This window comes from Oxyura jamaicensis, chromosome 4 (assembly GCF_011077185.1).
Source record: "Oxyura jamaicensis isolate SHBP4307 breed ruddy duck chromosome 4, BPBGC_Ojam_1.0, whole genome shotgun sequence".
NCBI lineage: Eukaryota > Metazoa > Chordata > Aves > Anseriformes > Anatidae > Oxyura > Oxyura jamaicensis.
In genome coordinates, this window is record NC_048896.1 from 87970242 (window position 1) to 87988415 (window position 18174).

At 40.8% G+C, this 18174-nt stretch overlaps 1 protein-coding gene across 8 annotated transcripts in view; it reads right to left on the reverse strand.

The window, feature by feature from the left end:
* The window catches only part of NSD2 (nuclear receptor binding SET domain protein 2), a 103948-nt gene that overhangs the window by 41322 nt on the left and 44452 nt on the right, over positions 1-18174 (reverse strand). For all 8 annotated transcript variants that reach the window (XR_004750682.1, XR_004750679.1, XR_004750678.1 and 5 more), the window contains one exon: positions 6045-6210. Coding sequence is in view for 1 of the 8 variants with exons in the window: in XM_035325832.1 (XP_035181723.1) it covers positions 6045-6210 (166 nt within the window). In the remaining 7 variants the exon portion in view is untranslated. The remainder of the gene's footprint in view (positions 1-6044; positions 6211-18174) is intronic.

The following is an 18174-nucleotide window of genomic DNA, read 5'->3' on the forward strand; positions in this document are numbered from 1 at the left end:
CGATACATTTTGTATTTAACCAGGATGTCCTAGCTGCTGACAGAGAGATGGCACATGCTACATTTACGACCACCTGTTAAAATCTGCCTTTGATCATCCAACAGCCCAATTCCAAGAAGACGCACACGCTCTCTTCCTTTTGCAATATAATGTTGGATGGCTCTAACTGCCTAATTAATTAGTCTAAATAATAGTGTCTACCATTAGAAAAATTGAACCTATTTTTGAATCTACAGGTATCTTCTGTGGTCTGATTTCATAACATTCCTGGATGAAATAAAGGACATCACTATGGATTGCTAAATACCAAGTCACCATTTTGGGCTCACAGAATTCTTGAACCACAAGCTGCTGAAGTTCTGGCAGAGCGTTCTGCAGGACCCACCACTCTTGTTAGTCACTCGCTGAGGTGATCACCTCTGGTGCATGCATGTTCTGCAGCACAGAAAGGGATTGTGGTGAACAGGGGGGTTCCTACAAGGAAGGTTCAGGGAGTGCTGTGATCAGGGTGGGCTAACAGGGCATTGTGCGGCAGTTTGTACAGTTGGGTGTGCAGGGAGAACCACAGAATCACAGAATATCCCGAGTTGGAAGGGACCTACGAGGATCATTGAGCCCAACCCCTGGCTCCACACAGGACCACACAAAAATCAGACCATGTGTCTGAGAGCACTGTCCAAACACTCCTTGAGCTCTGGCAGCTCAGTGCTGTGACCACTGCCCTGGGGAGCCTGTCCCAGTGCCCAACCTCCTCTGGGTGCAGAACCTTTCCCTAACCCCCAGCCTGACCCTCCCCTGTCCCAGCTCCATGCCGTTCCCTCGGGTCCTGTCGCTGTCCCCAGAGAGCAGAGCTCAGCGCCTGCCCCTCCGCTCCCTTCGTGAGGGAGCTGCAGGCTGCCATGAGGCCTCCCCTCAGCCTGCTCTGCTCTGGGCTGAACACACCACGGGCCCTCAGCCACTCCTCACACATCTTGCCCTCCAGACCCCTCACCATCTTCGTAGCCCTTCTTTGGACACAACATAATAGTTTTATGTTCTTTCCATGGTGCTCAAAACTGATATGGCAACTGGACCCAACCCATGGGGATGCCTGCTGCCTCCCTGGTGTCCGAGTAAGAGACGTTGCTAGAAAAGTGACTAGCCTGGTACATCCCTTTGATTATTTTTTTCTCATGTTGGCAGTGATGAGGTAGCAAAGAGAAATCTAATAGCAATCATATGGGATTTCAGGGACCTGGGGCAATTGGTTAAAGGATCAGGTCCACAAGCAGTGTTTTCCTCTATCCTTCCTGCAGAAGGGAACAATACTGAAAGGAAGAGGCAGACCCAGCTGATCAATACATGGCTCCAAGGATGGTGTCACTGGCAGAATTTTGAGTTTCTCAATCATGGGGGGGTCCACACAACACCTGGCCTGCAGGTGCTTGGTGGGATCTGCCTTTCTCAGAACAGGAAAAGGATTTCTGCACAGGAGCTAGCAGGGCTGACTGATAAAATTTTAAGCTAGATTTGAAGGGGTAAAGGGATAAAACCAGGCATGCTATGGGATGGCACAACAAAATTAGAGGGACTGCATGCCAGTGAGATTCTTCAGTCTGCTCCACAAGGAGTTGGGTACAATGAAGCACATTTGAAATGTTTCTACACCAAAGCACACAGCATGAGGAACAAGCAAGAGGAGCTAGCAGCCCTGGCTCAGTCCCAAAACCACAACATTGTTGGCGTAAGCAAAATCTGGTGGGAAGAGTCCTGTGGCTGATGTGTTATGATGGATGGTTACAGGCTCTTCAAAAGGGATAGGCAGGGCAGGTGCGGCTGGTGCTGTGTGTAAGGGAGGGGCTGGGCTGTACAGAGATTGCAGGTGGTGATGACATGTCTGAGAACCTCTGAGTAAGGGCGACAAGAAATGTCGCCCAAAAAAGTGGAGATGTTGTAGTGGGAGACTACTATAGGTACCCAGACAGGATGAGTTATTCTGTAAGGAACTAAGAGATACCTTTAGATCAGCTGCCCTTTTCCTTATGGGTGACTTCAACTTGCCGGATGTTAACTGGGAATACCACACAGCTGATACAAACAGGTCCACGAGATTCCTAAAACACCTTCACAATAATTTCTTGGTACAGGTACTAAGGGAGCTGACTAGGAAAGGTGCCATCCTAGATATGTTGCTTGTGAACAGAGAAGGTCTCAGGGTGAAGTGGTGACAGGCGTCTGTCTTGGCCATAGCGACCATGAAGTAGTCAAGTTTAAAATCTTTGGTGATAGGAGGAAAACTGCCATCAAAACCTCAACCCCGGATATGGGGAGAGCACACTTCAGGCTCTTCAGGGATCTGGTTAGTAAGATCCCCTGGGAAACTGCTTTTGTAAACAGTTGGGTCCGTCAGTGCCAGTCAGTTTTTAAGTACCACCTCTTAAGAGCACAGGAACAAGCAATTCCAAGAGGTCTGAAGTCAAGCAGGTGGAGCAGAAGGTTGGCTTAGCTAAACTCTTCTAGAGCTTAGGCGGAAAAAAGGTGTATTGCCACTGGAAGCAAGGTCAGGCAACATAGGAGGCCTACAGAGATACTGTTTGCCATTGTAATTGCAATGGTCTTGGGAATCTGGAGTGGTCCCAGTTGACTGGAAGCTGGCAAACATAGTTCCAATTTTCAAGAAGGGCAAGAAAGAAGACCCTGGTGATTACAGGCCTGTCAGTCTCACGTCAGTGCCTGGTAGTATTATGAAGAAGATTATTCTGGGAGTTACTGAAAAACACCTGAAAGACAATGAAGTCACTGGTCATAGCCAACATGAGTTCATGATGGTAACGTCCTGTTTAAAGAACTTAATTTCCTTTTATGACAAGGACACCCACCTTGGTGACCAAGAGAAGCTAGCTGATGTAATCTTTTTTGGAGTTCAGAAAAGCTTTTGATACTGTTTCTCACAGTATACTTCTAGATGAAATGTCCAACATACAGCTAGACAAAGACCTCATGAAATGGGTGAACATTTGGTCAATGGGTCAGGCTCAAAGGGTTATAGTAAATGGGGTTACATCAGGCTCTCAGCCAGTCACTAGTGGGGTTCTTCAGGACTCCATTTTAGCACCAGTTCTCTTTAATGTTTTCAAAAATGACTTGGGTGCAGGACTCGAAGGTATACTAAGTTTGTGGATGACACTAAACTGGGAAGAGCTGTTGATTTCCTCAAGGGTGGAGAGGCCCTGCAGAGAGATCTGGACAAATTAAAGGGCTGGGCAATCACCAACCACATGAAGTTTAACAAGAGCAAGTGCTAGATTCTGCACCTGGGATGGGGCAACCCCGTCTGTACGTACAGAGTGGGGTATGAGAGGCTGAAAGGGAACTGGTGGTTCTGGTTGACAGCAAGTTGAACATGAGTCAAAGGTGGAGGTTCTTGGTTGAGTTTTATACATGTGTACTTCCTGAAGGTCAAGGCAAGCTCCAAATCAACTCCAGAGTAAATACCTGAAATGCTCCTCATATATACATTATTTCAAAGAGATGGAATTTAATTTAAAGCATGTGGGCTCCTCTTTCTGTTAGCACTCCACAGGTTGCACTCACAGGTATGACATTGTTTGTTTGCTAAATCTGTTTTTATAGTTTCCTTTAAAAAGCCACCATGCTTGATAATGAAGCATGAATCTTGCTCCTTTCAAGGAGTGGAACAATTTAGTTAGGAAATAAAACAGCTCTATTTCTCTCAAAATCCAGCTCTTCTATGTCACAGTAGACTAAATAGTCAAAGACTACAACCGCAGGAACTGCCTGATCAACTCTGAAAGACTGCTACATGAAATATTTGCCTGAGAAGTCTGTAACAGCCATTTTAGCAATTTCACGCATGTTTGAAAGGGATTTCAAGAAACCATTTAGTTTACTATGAACATTGAGTCTATCTATAATCCTAGAGATCCTCCTTCAATTTGTTCTTAAAAACATACTGTGAATGAGAAAACACAGTCTCTCCAGGCAACTCATTCCAGTGTGTCACAATCTTTTTCACTTCCAAGTCATTCTTAGTATGCAGTCTAAATATTCACTGTTACAAAGCTGTCTTGTTCTCAGAGTAAGAAGAATTTATGCTTTTTTCTTCTTTGCACGTAACTTGTGTTATTTAAGGCACGTTATGTGGTTCTTCTTTAGCTTCTCCTTGTCAGCTTAAAGAGCCCCAGTTCCTTCTCTTTGTCCTCACCCGCAGACACCTACATTTGTGCTCATGCTCTCCTCAGCACCTTCTCCATTTGGTCCACATCTCTTCAAATGAGATGGCCCAAACTAGATGAAATGAACAATGTACTCGTGCTGAGGCCATGCTGCCACTGAAAAAGCAAAGGATCTACTTCATGCATTTTATAAACAGCACTTTTTATATGTCAGTGTAACTTTGGTCTTTCTGCAGGGAAAACCACATGGGGTTATTATGACTCTCAGATTCTTCAGAAATGCAGCTTTCCACTCATTTCCTAGCATGATCTTCTACCACCGAAAAAAAACATTTATTCCAACTGAATTGCATTTTTTTCAGAACACACCCTCAAAGTGTCAAGATCACTATTATTTCTAGCCCTACACATTTCTAGTCCCTCCACATTGGTGGAGAGATTTGGTTCCACCAAATGGGTGAGAGATGACTTGAAAAATGACCTGGACCAGAGCAGAGTGCCTCTGGGGAATAATTCCAGTCAACAACCCTACTGTCATGAGGAAAAACTTAACACGCTTGAGAAACAGGCTGACGGGAACCTCATTAAGTTCAACAAAAGCAAACACAGAGTCCTGCACCCAAGACAGCATAAGCTGACACAGAGGTACACAATGGATGCTGTCTGACTAGAAAACAGCTATGCAAAAAAGATGTGGGGTCCCTGTGGACATCAACTTGAACATGAACCAACTGCATAACCTTGTAGGGAAGAAGGCCACATAATTGTAGAATATACAAGTTGCAAGAATATAGTCAGCAAGTCAGATAAACCAAACAGGCTTATTCCCCTCTGTCTGGCACCTGTGAGAGAACATCTGGAATACTGTGTCTAGCTTTGGGTTCCCCAGTACAGTGAAGACACTGACATAATACAGGCAGTCCAGTGGAGGGCTAACAAGGCGATTAGGGAGCTGGAGCACAATATGTACAATAAGATGTTCAGGGAGCTTTTTAAATCTCAGGAAACCAAAACCAACTAAACCAAAGCAAACAGCCCAATGAGGTTTGGAGAGATCTTACTGCTGTCTTCAACAGCTTAATGGAGAAGGATACAGAGAAGGCTGAGCCAGACTGTCCCTGGATTCACACAGTGCTAATAAAAAAGGCTGTGCAATCTCCATCCTTGAAGACATTAAATATTTCACTAGACAAAACCCTATGAAACCTGGTTTAGCTTGGAGAACGTAGGACCTCTATGGGTCCTTTCCAACCTACATTACTTAATCATTCTACAAGCAGCACAGATAAACTTTAAAAGTTTCAGGTATTAGAACCGAGTAAGAAACTACAAATGAGATGATGAAATGGGTACAGGTTTCTACTTAAGAATTACATTAACACTCAGTCATGCTTGCATTTAGAATCAACTAAAGTCTGTAGATACCTATTGATTCTATGAATCACAGAAAATTAAGCTGGCTGAACTAGGAATTGCTTTTAGTAAAGCATAATCATCAGGAGTATTTAATTCCCATTAGCTTTCAATACGTTTTTTAGCCTGTGTCACTTCTCCAAACATCACCACAAAACCAATGGGAAGTATGTACCAGCGATCATTTCTTAATAAGACTTCAACCAATTTCACAGATCACAATTTTGATATCCTTCAGAGAATGTTTGGAGTTTCAAAAAAACACAGTGAAATAAACTCAAGCCGGTATATGCTCAAGAACAGTGCTTGCATCATTTTAACGTTCTTCCTGACAGCGACAAACTGGTTCAGTTACTGATACCATGGAACAGACAGAATGAAGAACAGAACTTTTCCAAAATAATGTTTATATAATCATGAAAAAAAATCTGGATGTTTGTGGGATCACTGACATACCTTTTAGTTTAGTGTAGGCATGGAGAACAGGATCAGCAGAAACCATACATGGCCACCACGGAAAACCAGACACTTTTGACCACACTAGATCTCCTATATTATACTTCAACAGATGGATTTTGTCATCTTTGATGGTACTTTGAGTTGAATCTTTCTTAGCAGGAGCCTTAAAAAAAGAAAAAAAAAAAAAAAGAAGAAAAAAATTAACACCATGTTTCTCCTTCAGATATGCACTCGGATTACTAAACATCACACAAAAAATAAACAACAAACTACAGTTTGTATTCTGTTTAAACATCCTAGTTAAATGTATAAACATATACAATGGTAATGGAATGAGGAAAGAAAGAAATATTATGCTAGAAAAAGGGTTATAGTGTTTTCTAGCAAACAATAATTATATTTCTTGTGTAATAAAGACCAGGTCACAATTCTTGTTCAGCATAAAATTCCTAATTCCACTTCTGTTCTTCTTTTTAGCTTGAAATATTGGCAAGTAAGCTGTATTTTGCCTTTATCTCTTTGAATAACTGCTGAGAGATCATCAGGAAGGCTAACTCTATTTCAACCAAATTCATGGAGCACCGACTGATGAAAAAGCCAACCTCTCTTTGTACTGAACATTATCAATCAAGTGCTATACAAACAAAAATTCTGTTTGAGGTTAGAATCTAGAATAGACTGAAACACCGTCTTTAAGTCTGAATAGTAACTACATACATAACCAGTCAAGAAAACAAAATTCTGCACCTTTTAGCTCTATTTCTACATAGTAAGAAAAGCATGACAAAAATCCTTCCCCACCTTCTTTATTTTTCAAGGTTTTAGGTTTGTTTTGCTGTTCCAGTTCTAGCAGTACAAGTGTGTGTGTCCAGCTGGTCCTCTAAAGCTATTCTTGCTGTTGGAAAACTATTACACAACTATTTCCCGTTCAATGGATAGATTTAAAAACTACAAGGGAGTTTTACGTTCTCCTGTGATAGGCACACATTTTTATAGCATCATAATGAAATTCAGCAACACAGACATTTATTCACAAGCTAAAACTATTTCACATTTGATGAAGCTGGTTACATTCTGTCTTTTTGCCTTCATCTGTTCTATTTTATGTCAATAACGAATGCCCTTATTTTTTCAAACATTAAGACTGGATGTGAGGAAGCACAGAACATGTCCCATTGCAACTACCTATCTAGGCATATTTTTGTTCGCTTTTATCTTTTTCCAATACTATATGTATGCACAACAAATTATATCATTCATCTTTTGTAGTATCAGCTCAAGAGCTTCAGGCTTTCAGTGGATTTAATGTTAGAGAAGGAAAAAAATTCTGTTTTAATTAATAGAAGTGGCAAGAGGAAAGAAGGTATACTGCTAAGAAGCTGGAAATCTACAATGTGGAAATGTCCGGTTACCTTGTATGTAGATTTTTAAACCCAGACAATACTACTATGATTTTCCAAGCTCACATTATTTTCCAAGCTCAAACAACAAATCTTTGACACGCTGCAACAGCACAGTGATTTTTTAATATTCAACACAGAGGTACGTCCAGTCAGAAAACCTAAAGCTTACTGTACTGAGCAACTCCTTCCCTCAAAGCTTTTACTTTTAAAGCTGCTCCTGGTAAACACACATGATGCTATGTCATCTGATTGCTAGGTTCAGTTACTCATCTAGTGATTCAGCTTTTCTGATGAATTCAGGCTTGGTTCATGTGCCTCCAGCAAGAGCCATGTTCCCATGTCTCAAGGTTTTGGGCCCTCTAAGGAATCTGCAAGACCATCAGAAAACCCCTCCCGCTGAGCTTGCCTCAAGTCCAGCAGTCTGAAAAGACCTAAAAGATTCCAAGCAGATGTGAAAAATCAAACGCTCCTTCTAGCAGTTAAACATGACATGAAAAGTAAAGCTTAAAGGCAACAAATTAAGAAACACATATGCTGAGAACAGATCCGGAAAAACGTTAATCCTAACATACACAAACCAACTTTGGCATTTAAACTAAATAGATGGGATGCAAATATTTTTAATGAGCTAAATTTTCAGAAATGTGAAAGTTATTCAGGATGCTACGACTCATTTATAATTTATGAGTCCCTGTATTCTTCAGAAAGTGCAACTAGGCTGAAAAGATTTATGACTACAATCTGAGAGGGAGCTGGCTGGAATATTGAAAAGGCTCTAGCAGTGCTTCTTACTGCAGCATAATCTGAAAGGGATGGCAGTACAGGGGTGAATATTGCATTTCAACACATCTATGAGCACCTCGCAAATCTCAAGAGCTCTGTTATCCTACTGGATCATGATAAAAACCTGAAAATGACAGCCCTCTGATAAAATCTGCAAATCATTCTAACATTTTCTGTATTTATGCTTTCTTTTATTGATAAAATGCACATGATTTCAAAGATGGGAAATACAGCCCAGAATTCTAAATACATAATTTTTTTTTAAGACCTCTCGTATGAAGCTATTCAAAGGCCTATATACAATATTGCCATGAGCTCATTCTCTTCCATCTTACTTTCCCATATCATTCTGGTTTAGCTTGACTTCCTCATTCTGGGAATTACACTGACCCCTTTAAGACGTATCTCTACAGTAAACAGAGAGGTAAAATTCCTGGCACGTACTTCCAAGACAAGCAGCTTTGTGACATAAACGGTCTCTTTAATATCTCCTCTCAAAATTATTTTTGAACATTATTTCTTGAACACGTAGCATCAGAAAGCTGAAGAATTAGAATTATTTTTAAAAACATCAGGAAATGGTAGATACTGGCCAGCAGTCATGCAGTTTTTACTCCAGTTTTCACTTTTGTTGTTGTGTTTTTTTTTTTTGAAATTATTAATCAGATGGGATGAGAGAGAGTGGCTACGCAAATTTTCCACCCAGTCCCCTGATGGCACCTATGTTACCATATGATGAGAGCTGGAGCTTCTTCATGAGACACCTGTACTCACTGTTATTTTTAAAAATGGGAAATCATCACTGAAGTTACAAACTGGTAGAGGAAGAAGTAGTTTGGCTTCCAGGTGTTTTTACTTCAGAAGAAAACTGGGATTGCTCTTTTCAGTGAATTTTGATTTAATGACTGAGTATCTCTAACCATGTGTAGTCAGACATAAAACAGGGAATCTGACTGCATCTGTGGAAGATGGAGAGGCAGACTGGGAAGCACACCTGTGGTGGTCTCTGTGCTCCAGCAGACAGGTGATATGTGCTACTGCAATAGCAGATCAACTCTTTCTGTGATTACACTTAAGGAAGCAAATTAAGATGCAAGACTCCATAATTGTAAAGTGAAGAAAGGAAGCTCGAGCGAGTCATACTATTTTAAAGAACTTTCTTCTCCATTTTTGCCTCTAACAATAACATTTTTTTACTTCTTGAAATAGTTCTAATTTCCTATGAGATACCCTACCCACAAATGTCAACAAAGAAAAGTCTGTAGGGCTTTCCCTGCTGCAGAGGACCATAGATCAGTCTTTGCTTACTGTAAGTGCTAAAATAAGTCTAAGTCTGGCTTGGCCCCTTCTGTTATGCCCCCTTCTGTTACCTTCTCCTGTAGTTTTGACAGAAGTAAACACACACATTTAGCTGCAGATTTTCCCCTACTTCTCCTTCATTAATTATAATTAAGTTCTGTGGCCTTTGAGATAGCTACCTCCTCAATTACCTTCACCCCAGACTTCGAACTAGCCACACTGAACAGGAAGGAGGAAAAAAGCAGGGTGATGGTTGGACCAGATGATCTTGAAGGTCTCTTCCAACCTTAATGATTCTACGATTCTATGAGGAAACAGCCTGGGAGCTTCTTTCTTTTCTACTTAGGGCAAGAATTTCAGTGTGGGTGTTTTTTTTTCTTTCTTTCTTTCTTTCTTTTTTTTTTTTTTCAAACACTAGACCACAGAGAAGTTAACCAGACAGGATGGCTGAAAACTGGGTGAGCAGGTGACGACTTCAGACCGTGTGGACCAGTCCCAGTGCTGTACACACAGACCATTTGACAGGCTCCATGCTCCTCCACATTGCAGACATTGGTTTCAACAGAAATCCCTGGCTCTCTGGATTAGTATCCTAATCAAAGACTTGCTCTGAAAGATAGCTAGACAGATCTTAGGTTTATGTTGTCTGGGGGGACTGTGGGGTGTGGAATGGAGTGATTCAATTACGGTAACTGAGTTTTTCTGTGAGAAATTATGCCTCGCATAGTACCAGCATCCTTAAAAATTCATCTGGGACAGCAACGCAATAGGCTGAGAGAGACCAAAAAAGAAAGGAATATTTAACATGCTTTGCCTCTTCCCTTAACATTTCCAAGATTTGTTTGTCACTTCTCTCAGCACTTTCACAAGCGATGAGTGACAGGCAGATTGACAGGAATTTCTGACGATGCTGTCAGCATTCAACCAGCCCAAAGAAGTGAAAAGTGATGGTTTGGTCATAGAAAACATTTGTATTTAATTAACTTTGCCTACAGCTCATCAAAAGAATTCATCCAGTTTTCCCTTAATTCTGGTCTAATACGAGGAGACAAACATATTGTGTGTGATGGGTAATTTCAAAGTTTATAATCATTTTTGAACAACTACAGAGAGTAATGCATTTAAGAAGAGCACTTTACTGAATACAGAGCCTACAGTTGCTTGTAGACTATGTTACGAATACACTGTGATCAGTTTTAAGTTGGCAAAGGACAAATGTATTGCTTTCTTGAAACCACTTACAAGGCATTCTTGGTGATGTTAGACTTGAGACAAAATGATCAGTGGTAAAGAGTAGAGGCGGTAACATAATAATTATCTATTTTGTTTATATGTGCACTTATGTGCAAAGAATTATAATCCCTCAAACTTCCTGCAAATTACATGAAGCATGAAAAAAAATAGTATTTCACTAAACAAACTTAGAAAGCTACAGAAATCATGACAAACTTCATCTAACTGTAAACTGTCAAAAGGGGGATTAGACAAAGAACACTTAAAAACTGGTGGAGATTTAATATTGGGTAAGAAAAAAAAGAACAGTTCAGACAGATGAAGACAAGAAATGTTCTCTTCTATAACCTAACGGGTAAGCACATACTGAACAACTTGCAGATATCTTCCCTTCTGTCTTCATTTTCAGTTCATTTTGTATCCAAGTAATATCAGTTTGCAATCCTGTATCAAATAATTTCTCTTAGCCTGCACTACAATCGGCTACACTACAAATATGCAGACTGCTGGAGGTCAACCTGCACTCCAGAATAAAAATTTACTAGCATTACAAAGAAACTAGAACAAAATAATCAAGGTTCTGAAACAGAATAGATGCAGTTAAAACGTACTTCAAATCAAAATTAAAACACACAAACATAGACAGTCAAACCTGTCTCTTCAATATGAAAACGCTTGCTGACCACGACCACGTGTTTTTCTGGTGCTGCTACCTACTTGTGCTGCGTTTCATCCACTAATACTCCCATTTCTATCGTGGACTTGTGTAATAAAAATAGAAGTAAAAATGTTTAGTCTTCTCTTGCCTCTCTACCAGGAAAGACACTGAACTAAGGAAGTGGCTGTGGGACAAACTCCATTCCTTTGAGAGGTTCAGGAGAGCTGGGAGCTTGTCTGGAGAACAGGGAGGAACAGAGCCGAAAAGACTGTTTTGGTAAGGTTGCTCTGTCATTTAAGTTCACCAATGACTAAGCGCATTATAAACAAACTAAAGACAGAATTTATGTTAAAGGACAAAGATTCCAAACTTCTTTTCCTTGGAAAACAACCATCACAATTACATCTTTAGGAAAGCTATTGCTTTCCTAAAAATCAAGAATATAATTTGACAAAAGACAAACTACTGACCAATCCTCAGGCAAAGGAATGGAGGGATGCTCCTCTCCTAATGTGTTATGTTTCCTCTCATCTGGGACAGAGGAATGGCTTCTTCTCATACTGTGACTGAGGGCAAAAATCTCATGAAATCAAATCACCTTAAAACCAAAACTTACATTTGACTAAAATCAGTGCAAATCCCTCGATCTACCCCTCTCCAAATGGTATCTTGCTCTGAACACCTGCAACACCCTCACAAATTAAGAGGACAAAAAGCTCAGCTCAGAACAAGAAGATGGACAAACTATCCTGGGGGTTGTTTTGTTAGATTTTCAAACGACTAATTGCTTTATAGTAACCCAGAGATTTAACTAAACCCTGCCACGTTCAGTTTCTAGAACAATTATCTTCAAATTATCCTTTCTTCTGTTACTAAGCACCTGAAAAGGGGGTGATCAAAGTCACGACATTGAAAAATTAACTTTTGAAGAAGACACTATATTTGGTTCTTTGTGGAATAACCATGACTTACTTATCTTTTTTTCGATGTGCTCAGTTGGTGAAGCTATCGAGTAAGAAGACAAAAAAGGATGAAAGAAATCACTGCTCTACCTGCAGATCCCCTAAAAACTTTTCTGTGATGGTTGAGGCTCTTCAAAATCAAATACCAGTTTAGTGATGGTAGGTTTGTTTCCACCATTTTTTTCCACAAACTCATCTAAAGCAGCTGATGGACAGCACGTTGCCTTTCACCACGCAGGACACTCCCTCCAAGATGGTAAGGAGGCAGAAGACAATAGAAATCCATTTAAGTTTAGACAGGAATTCATAACGTAGATCATGGATTTTAAAATACGATAAAAGCTCAAATTTGTATTTCAAATCAATCACTAAGCTTCTGGTTACATTTCAATTATTTTCTTCTGGCTTTGGTTCCCTCATTATCAAGTTTCAAGCAGATGAGATGTTTTTTAGATGCTTTTACATTTAAAAACCAATCTGTCTATCCAAATCAGCAATCTCCCTTTACACAAACACTACATGAGCAAGTATTTTAGAAATACTCTTAACACGGTATCTTACTAACTAGGATACAACCCTTTTTTTTTTTTTGGAGTGAAGAGTTGAAGAGAAACAGATTCAATCATTCACAGATAGATGCAGTGAGACCCAAGTTCTGGAACACTTCCCAATCCTCAATCGTTCTGCAAACGTGAAGAGCAGTTTCATGCAGCAGCTCTGCTGAAGTTCTGCATTTACATTTAGATGACCTCTTAAATCATAAGTAACTGGCTTCCCATTGAAAGGTTCCATGTTTCAGAAATCAGTATTTAAATTAGATGATGCTTGTTCAGAATGAATAAAACCTTTCATAGAGCGTATTACAAAAAGACTTCTGCCCACATCCAACTTCTCTAGCCTTTGCCCATGCTCAGAAGTTTAACTGTTGTATCTCAGCATACGACACAGTGTGGACAGAAGATGCTGCACAAGTCTGGAAAAGCACGACTGCAGAGCTGGGAGGAAGTTTAGCACAGGAACCAGTTATTTCTGCAGAATTTCCATAAAGATGTCACACAGGACAACAGAGCAAAAGCTGAATCATCTCAGCATACCTAGAGGTTTTCAGAATACCACATCCATATGTGTTCTGTTATCTGCACATACGATGGTTTCACACATGGTTCAGATTACATTCTGAACAAGGGCCTTATCCTTAGCAACCTCCTACACCCTTGTAGGGCTCAGTAGGTAAGTTTTCCCACAGCACTTTTTTAACAGGTATCGTCCTCTTGGTAGCTCACAAATATCCAAGGGAGCGCAGGTAGATGTCCTGAATCCTCCTACACTTGGTAGGAAAAAACAAGCCCAGGTAATACTGCCAATTGCCAACTACATTTCCAGAACATTGCTTTCTGGGGAAGGCAGATCCTTAATCTCTACAATTCTTTTTTGCAACAAGAGCACTTCTGAAGTCTAGGCTTAAATAAAATAAATGCTGATTCGGCATACATGGCCTCTGTTAGTTAACTTACAATTTGATATAATCTAAATACCACTTTGCTTTGAGTAGATCTTTAAATTGAATCCCCATACATTAAAGGTTTCCAGGCAAGCAATTTCCTTTGTGCTGTTACACGTAACTAGTAGGTCCTCCTGTTCTGGAGATGAAATGCAAGAAAGAGTATCAATTACCTTGATTTGGCAATGCTGAAGCATACTCCTGAAACATGCCTTACTTTCAGCAATAGATATGTGCAGAAAACCTGGGAAACCCCAACAGGGAATACTCTAATCCCATACAAATAACGTTGGTCATCGCAGTAAAACTTCATCAAGCACATGCCCAAAGTGCTGTCAATTCTACAAGATCTAAGATTCAAAATTATTTTAGTTCTTTGCAAACATCCTCAACATACATTTGAGTTTACATTTATGTACAAACATATATACATATCTCAAACTTTTCTATCATTAGGTACTTTGAGGCCACAGATTCGCTTCCCTTCTTCACCCAAGCACAGCAGGGCTTGCTTAACAACTGTCTGGGCAAGATCCAGTTTTCCCTCTCACACTGGGCTTCTAAAATGAAGCATTTTACAAACTCTCTTTGTGAGAGAAGAATTCATTCCTTACTATTGACAAGTTACATTTTTAGCTGCTGTCCATTTTATGATGCCTGAGGAAACAATTCCGTTAAGTTTTCCCTAAAAGCAGTTATATAAACGTTAGACTGGCTGGACCTATTTATTTACAACAGGATAGCTAAACAATGGCAACGGGCAAACCGACAATTACTGTCTGCAAACAAAGAACTTCAGAGGTCTTAAGGTTCACGTGCCCTACATGAAATCTACTCTAGAACGAGGGAACTTGCAGAGGAGGCCGACACCACTGTTACACGACAGACAAAAATATTTTGCTTTGGTTACTTTGTGTAAAAGTTACTACAAAGCATCTTTCTTTCTTGACAAAAGGGGGCTCTGAGGGCCAGAAATGACATCTGGGACAGATCACTGAAGTTTCCCAAAAATCCCTCTGTAAATCTGTCCAAGTAGCACAGCCCTGAAGTGAAGATCTGACTCTCAGCTAAATGCAAAACTTAGACATGCGTTATTTTGCTTAAGCAGAAAATTGAGTACAGCAACAGAAAGGCTTCACCGTAGCTTGGACCAAAGCAATGAAATAACCAAATTCCTCGATGCTCCAGCCAGTACCAGCCAATGCACGTGTGGAGATGAGATGACAGTGTTCATTTCAATCATGACACTGCCAGTGCAATGACTGGAAATAAGGAAATTATCAGGAAAACGAAAAAAAAAAAAAAGCACAAAAAGAAACAAAAAATGTCATTAAATTCTTAACTACATTACATTGGCCATCGAGGTGGAACGGGAAGAACTTATTTATGACTTTGCCTGCTCTACCATTTCCACACCAGTGTCCAAGGACCTAAATAAAACAAAAACAAGTCCAGGACTGCACAAATCAATGATGAGTACAAAATAACTTGACAATTGGCAGCCTTCTTTGAATCAGTTAGATTCCTTTACATCTGCCAGCTCTTGAGGATTGTTTCAAGTAGCCTTGTAGCTTGGAGATGCAAGAAACCTAAAAACTAAGCCCTGCTTCTTCAATGCTCATGTAGTCCTGGACCAGCCCTTTGGGCTGGGTGGATAAGGAAAAGGGGTAGATAGGCCACTTCCCAAATAACCTCATCTCCTGGGCTAAGAGGGACAGCACTGGCTGGGTGCATCACACCCCCTATCACCTGCAAGCCTCTGGAAAGGTTGACAGATATGATGGACTGAAAGACTACACTAGGAGCACTGGGTGCTGGGGCATGGAAATACAGGGATGCAAATTTAGCAGAAGCCACACGGCTACTTAACACCAGAGGATCTGACAACCATCCTGGTCCTGCTTAAACAACTCCCTGCACACTGTAGGAGGAGCTAAAGTCCCTGTAGTGCACACAGGGAAGAGGCTGGGGAAGGCAGCGTGGGTTGCTCCTGCCTTGAGAAGCTGCAAACCCGTTCATGCACAAGTGACCTGGGTGCATTTAGTGGGTGATGCAAAAGGACGGGGATATCATTTGCATGCCTCAACGAGATTCAACCCTGGGAAAAACTAATCTGTAACCTGAGTTACTTGTTGTAGGAAGGCACTGCAGAGCCAACAACAGGTCAACTTCACAAGCAGCTGGGTGAGCGCAGCAATGACTCGAGCTAAGCTGGTGCTGGCAGCCAGCAAGCCAACAGGCTGCCTCTCCTGTCCTGAGGCCTAAGTGACTGCTGGTTCTTATGGACATTCTGGGAGATGCACACAGAACAGGAACAGTATCTGTGTACGTTATAAGGGACAGGAAACAGTCATGATGAGTATGCATACAGCTGTATGTTGGATGATACAAGTGTAACGAACTATGGAGAACCTGAATGTGACACCAGTGACAGGGAATAAGTGGCAAAGGTTGCAGCTGGAAAGGTTCCACGTTTCAGAAATCAGCATTTAAATTAGATGATGCTTGCTCCTGAACAGCTGCTACACATATTGAGGCCCTGCTTCCTAAGATGTGGCCAAACATTGCTCGCTGATGGGAAGCAGGGAGTAACTGTTTTCTCTCGCTTTGCTTCCCCATGGCCTTTGCCTGTTTTTTTTTTTTTCCTCTCTCTCTTCATTCCCCCGTTAATTAAATTATCCTTATCTCAAACCAGGAGCCTCTTTCTTTTCATCATATCCCTCCCCTGCTGGTTGTGTTGGAGTTAGCTGTCCAGCAGGATGAAACCACCACAAGAAGTAACCATGTATTTTGCTGAAAAAAAATCAACTGAGGGCCCTGCTTCACAGCTTACCTCTACACTAGCAGCCCAGGCTTAGAAGCAGCAAATGCTCATTGCTCAGGGTCACTGTCACTGGATGCTGAATGGAAAGCTCTAGGAATCAGACCCATCTTGATCAAGCTGGCTCTATAAAGACTTCAGAAAACCCACACCTGTGTTTTACTACCCTGTGTAAGACATGGGTGGGAGAGGAATGCATAGATCTGATCTGCGGTCCAGGAATCAAATTTATTAGAGTATTTTTGGATACAGGGAGGACCCAAGTCAAGGATTTTCAGGTACTTCTGTGACAAATCCTCTTTCTGCCACCATGTTTTCAAGACATATTCTACAGAAAACAGGCTCAGTGCACAGAAGCAGTCAAGAATCAACCAAATACTATTTTTTTTTAATTAAATATAACATTATAATGTAACAGTACAATATATAGAGGCATTATCATGCTACCATATACATCCATACATCCACAAGACAGTTGTATCTTGAATGTCTTGTACTGTTCTGGCCCCTCAGTCACACACACACACACAAAGAGACAGTGGAACCCAAAGGGCATCAAAGTTCAGAAGAGGGATGATAAGAAGTAACATTCTGGGTTGGCTTCTCTATGTAGAAAAATGGACTAGGACTCTCCAAGCTGAAAGAAAAAACGACCACGCTTGTCAGAAATCTATAAAGCTATTAGTAAGAGAGATGTTTTTTCACAATCCCTTCTTCTAGCATTATGAGAAATATCATCAAGAGAAAAAGGTGGCAAACCAAAAAGGAAAAAGAACTGGTCCTTAACATCATATATAGTTTGCTCCATTAAGGATGTCATGCATGCAAAAAGTTCATACCGTCTCAAAAAGCAGCTGAGCTTTTCTTCCAAGAATTCAGCCATCTACTGCTATTAAATTCAAAGTCATTGCCACAAGCTCTAGAAACCTCTGAGTCACAAGCTGCTGGAGGCTGTGTCCAAAGAAAGCACCACTCCGTGCATTGCCATGCCTATACCCTCCCTTGTGCAGCCTCTGCTGACCCTCACCTGCCCAAGCAGAGGTGCCGAATTAGATGGGTCTTTGATCTGACTTGTTATGGCTATTTGTATGCATCACTTCTGTCATCACACCAAGGTACTTCATATTTGACTTGGATTCGTTTACCAATGTGTTTATGAATAGAGGGGAAAAAACATTCACAATTTTTTCCACTCAAATATACAAATATTTATAGAGACGACAGCTTTAAGCAGAAAAAATACTTTTTTTTGGACACTTACACACAAGAACAAGAAAGCCTGGTACAGAGAGCCTTGAATGAAAGACTTCAGCTTTCTGCAATTAATTTTGTATCCACTCCGAGACTCTCCGCAGCTTTTAATCTCTCCCAAAACAAGTATACTCTTGATGCTGTACGCTTTTGGTGCTACTTAGCTTTCAAGTAGTTCTTTAAAATACTTTTCCTGTGAGACATTAAGAATGAATG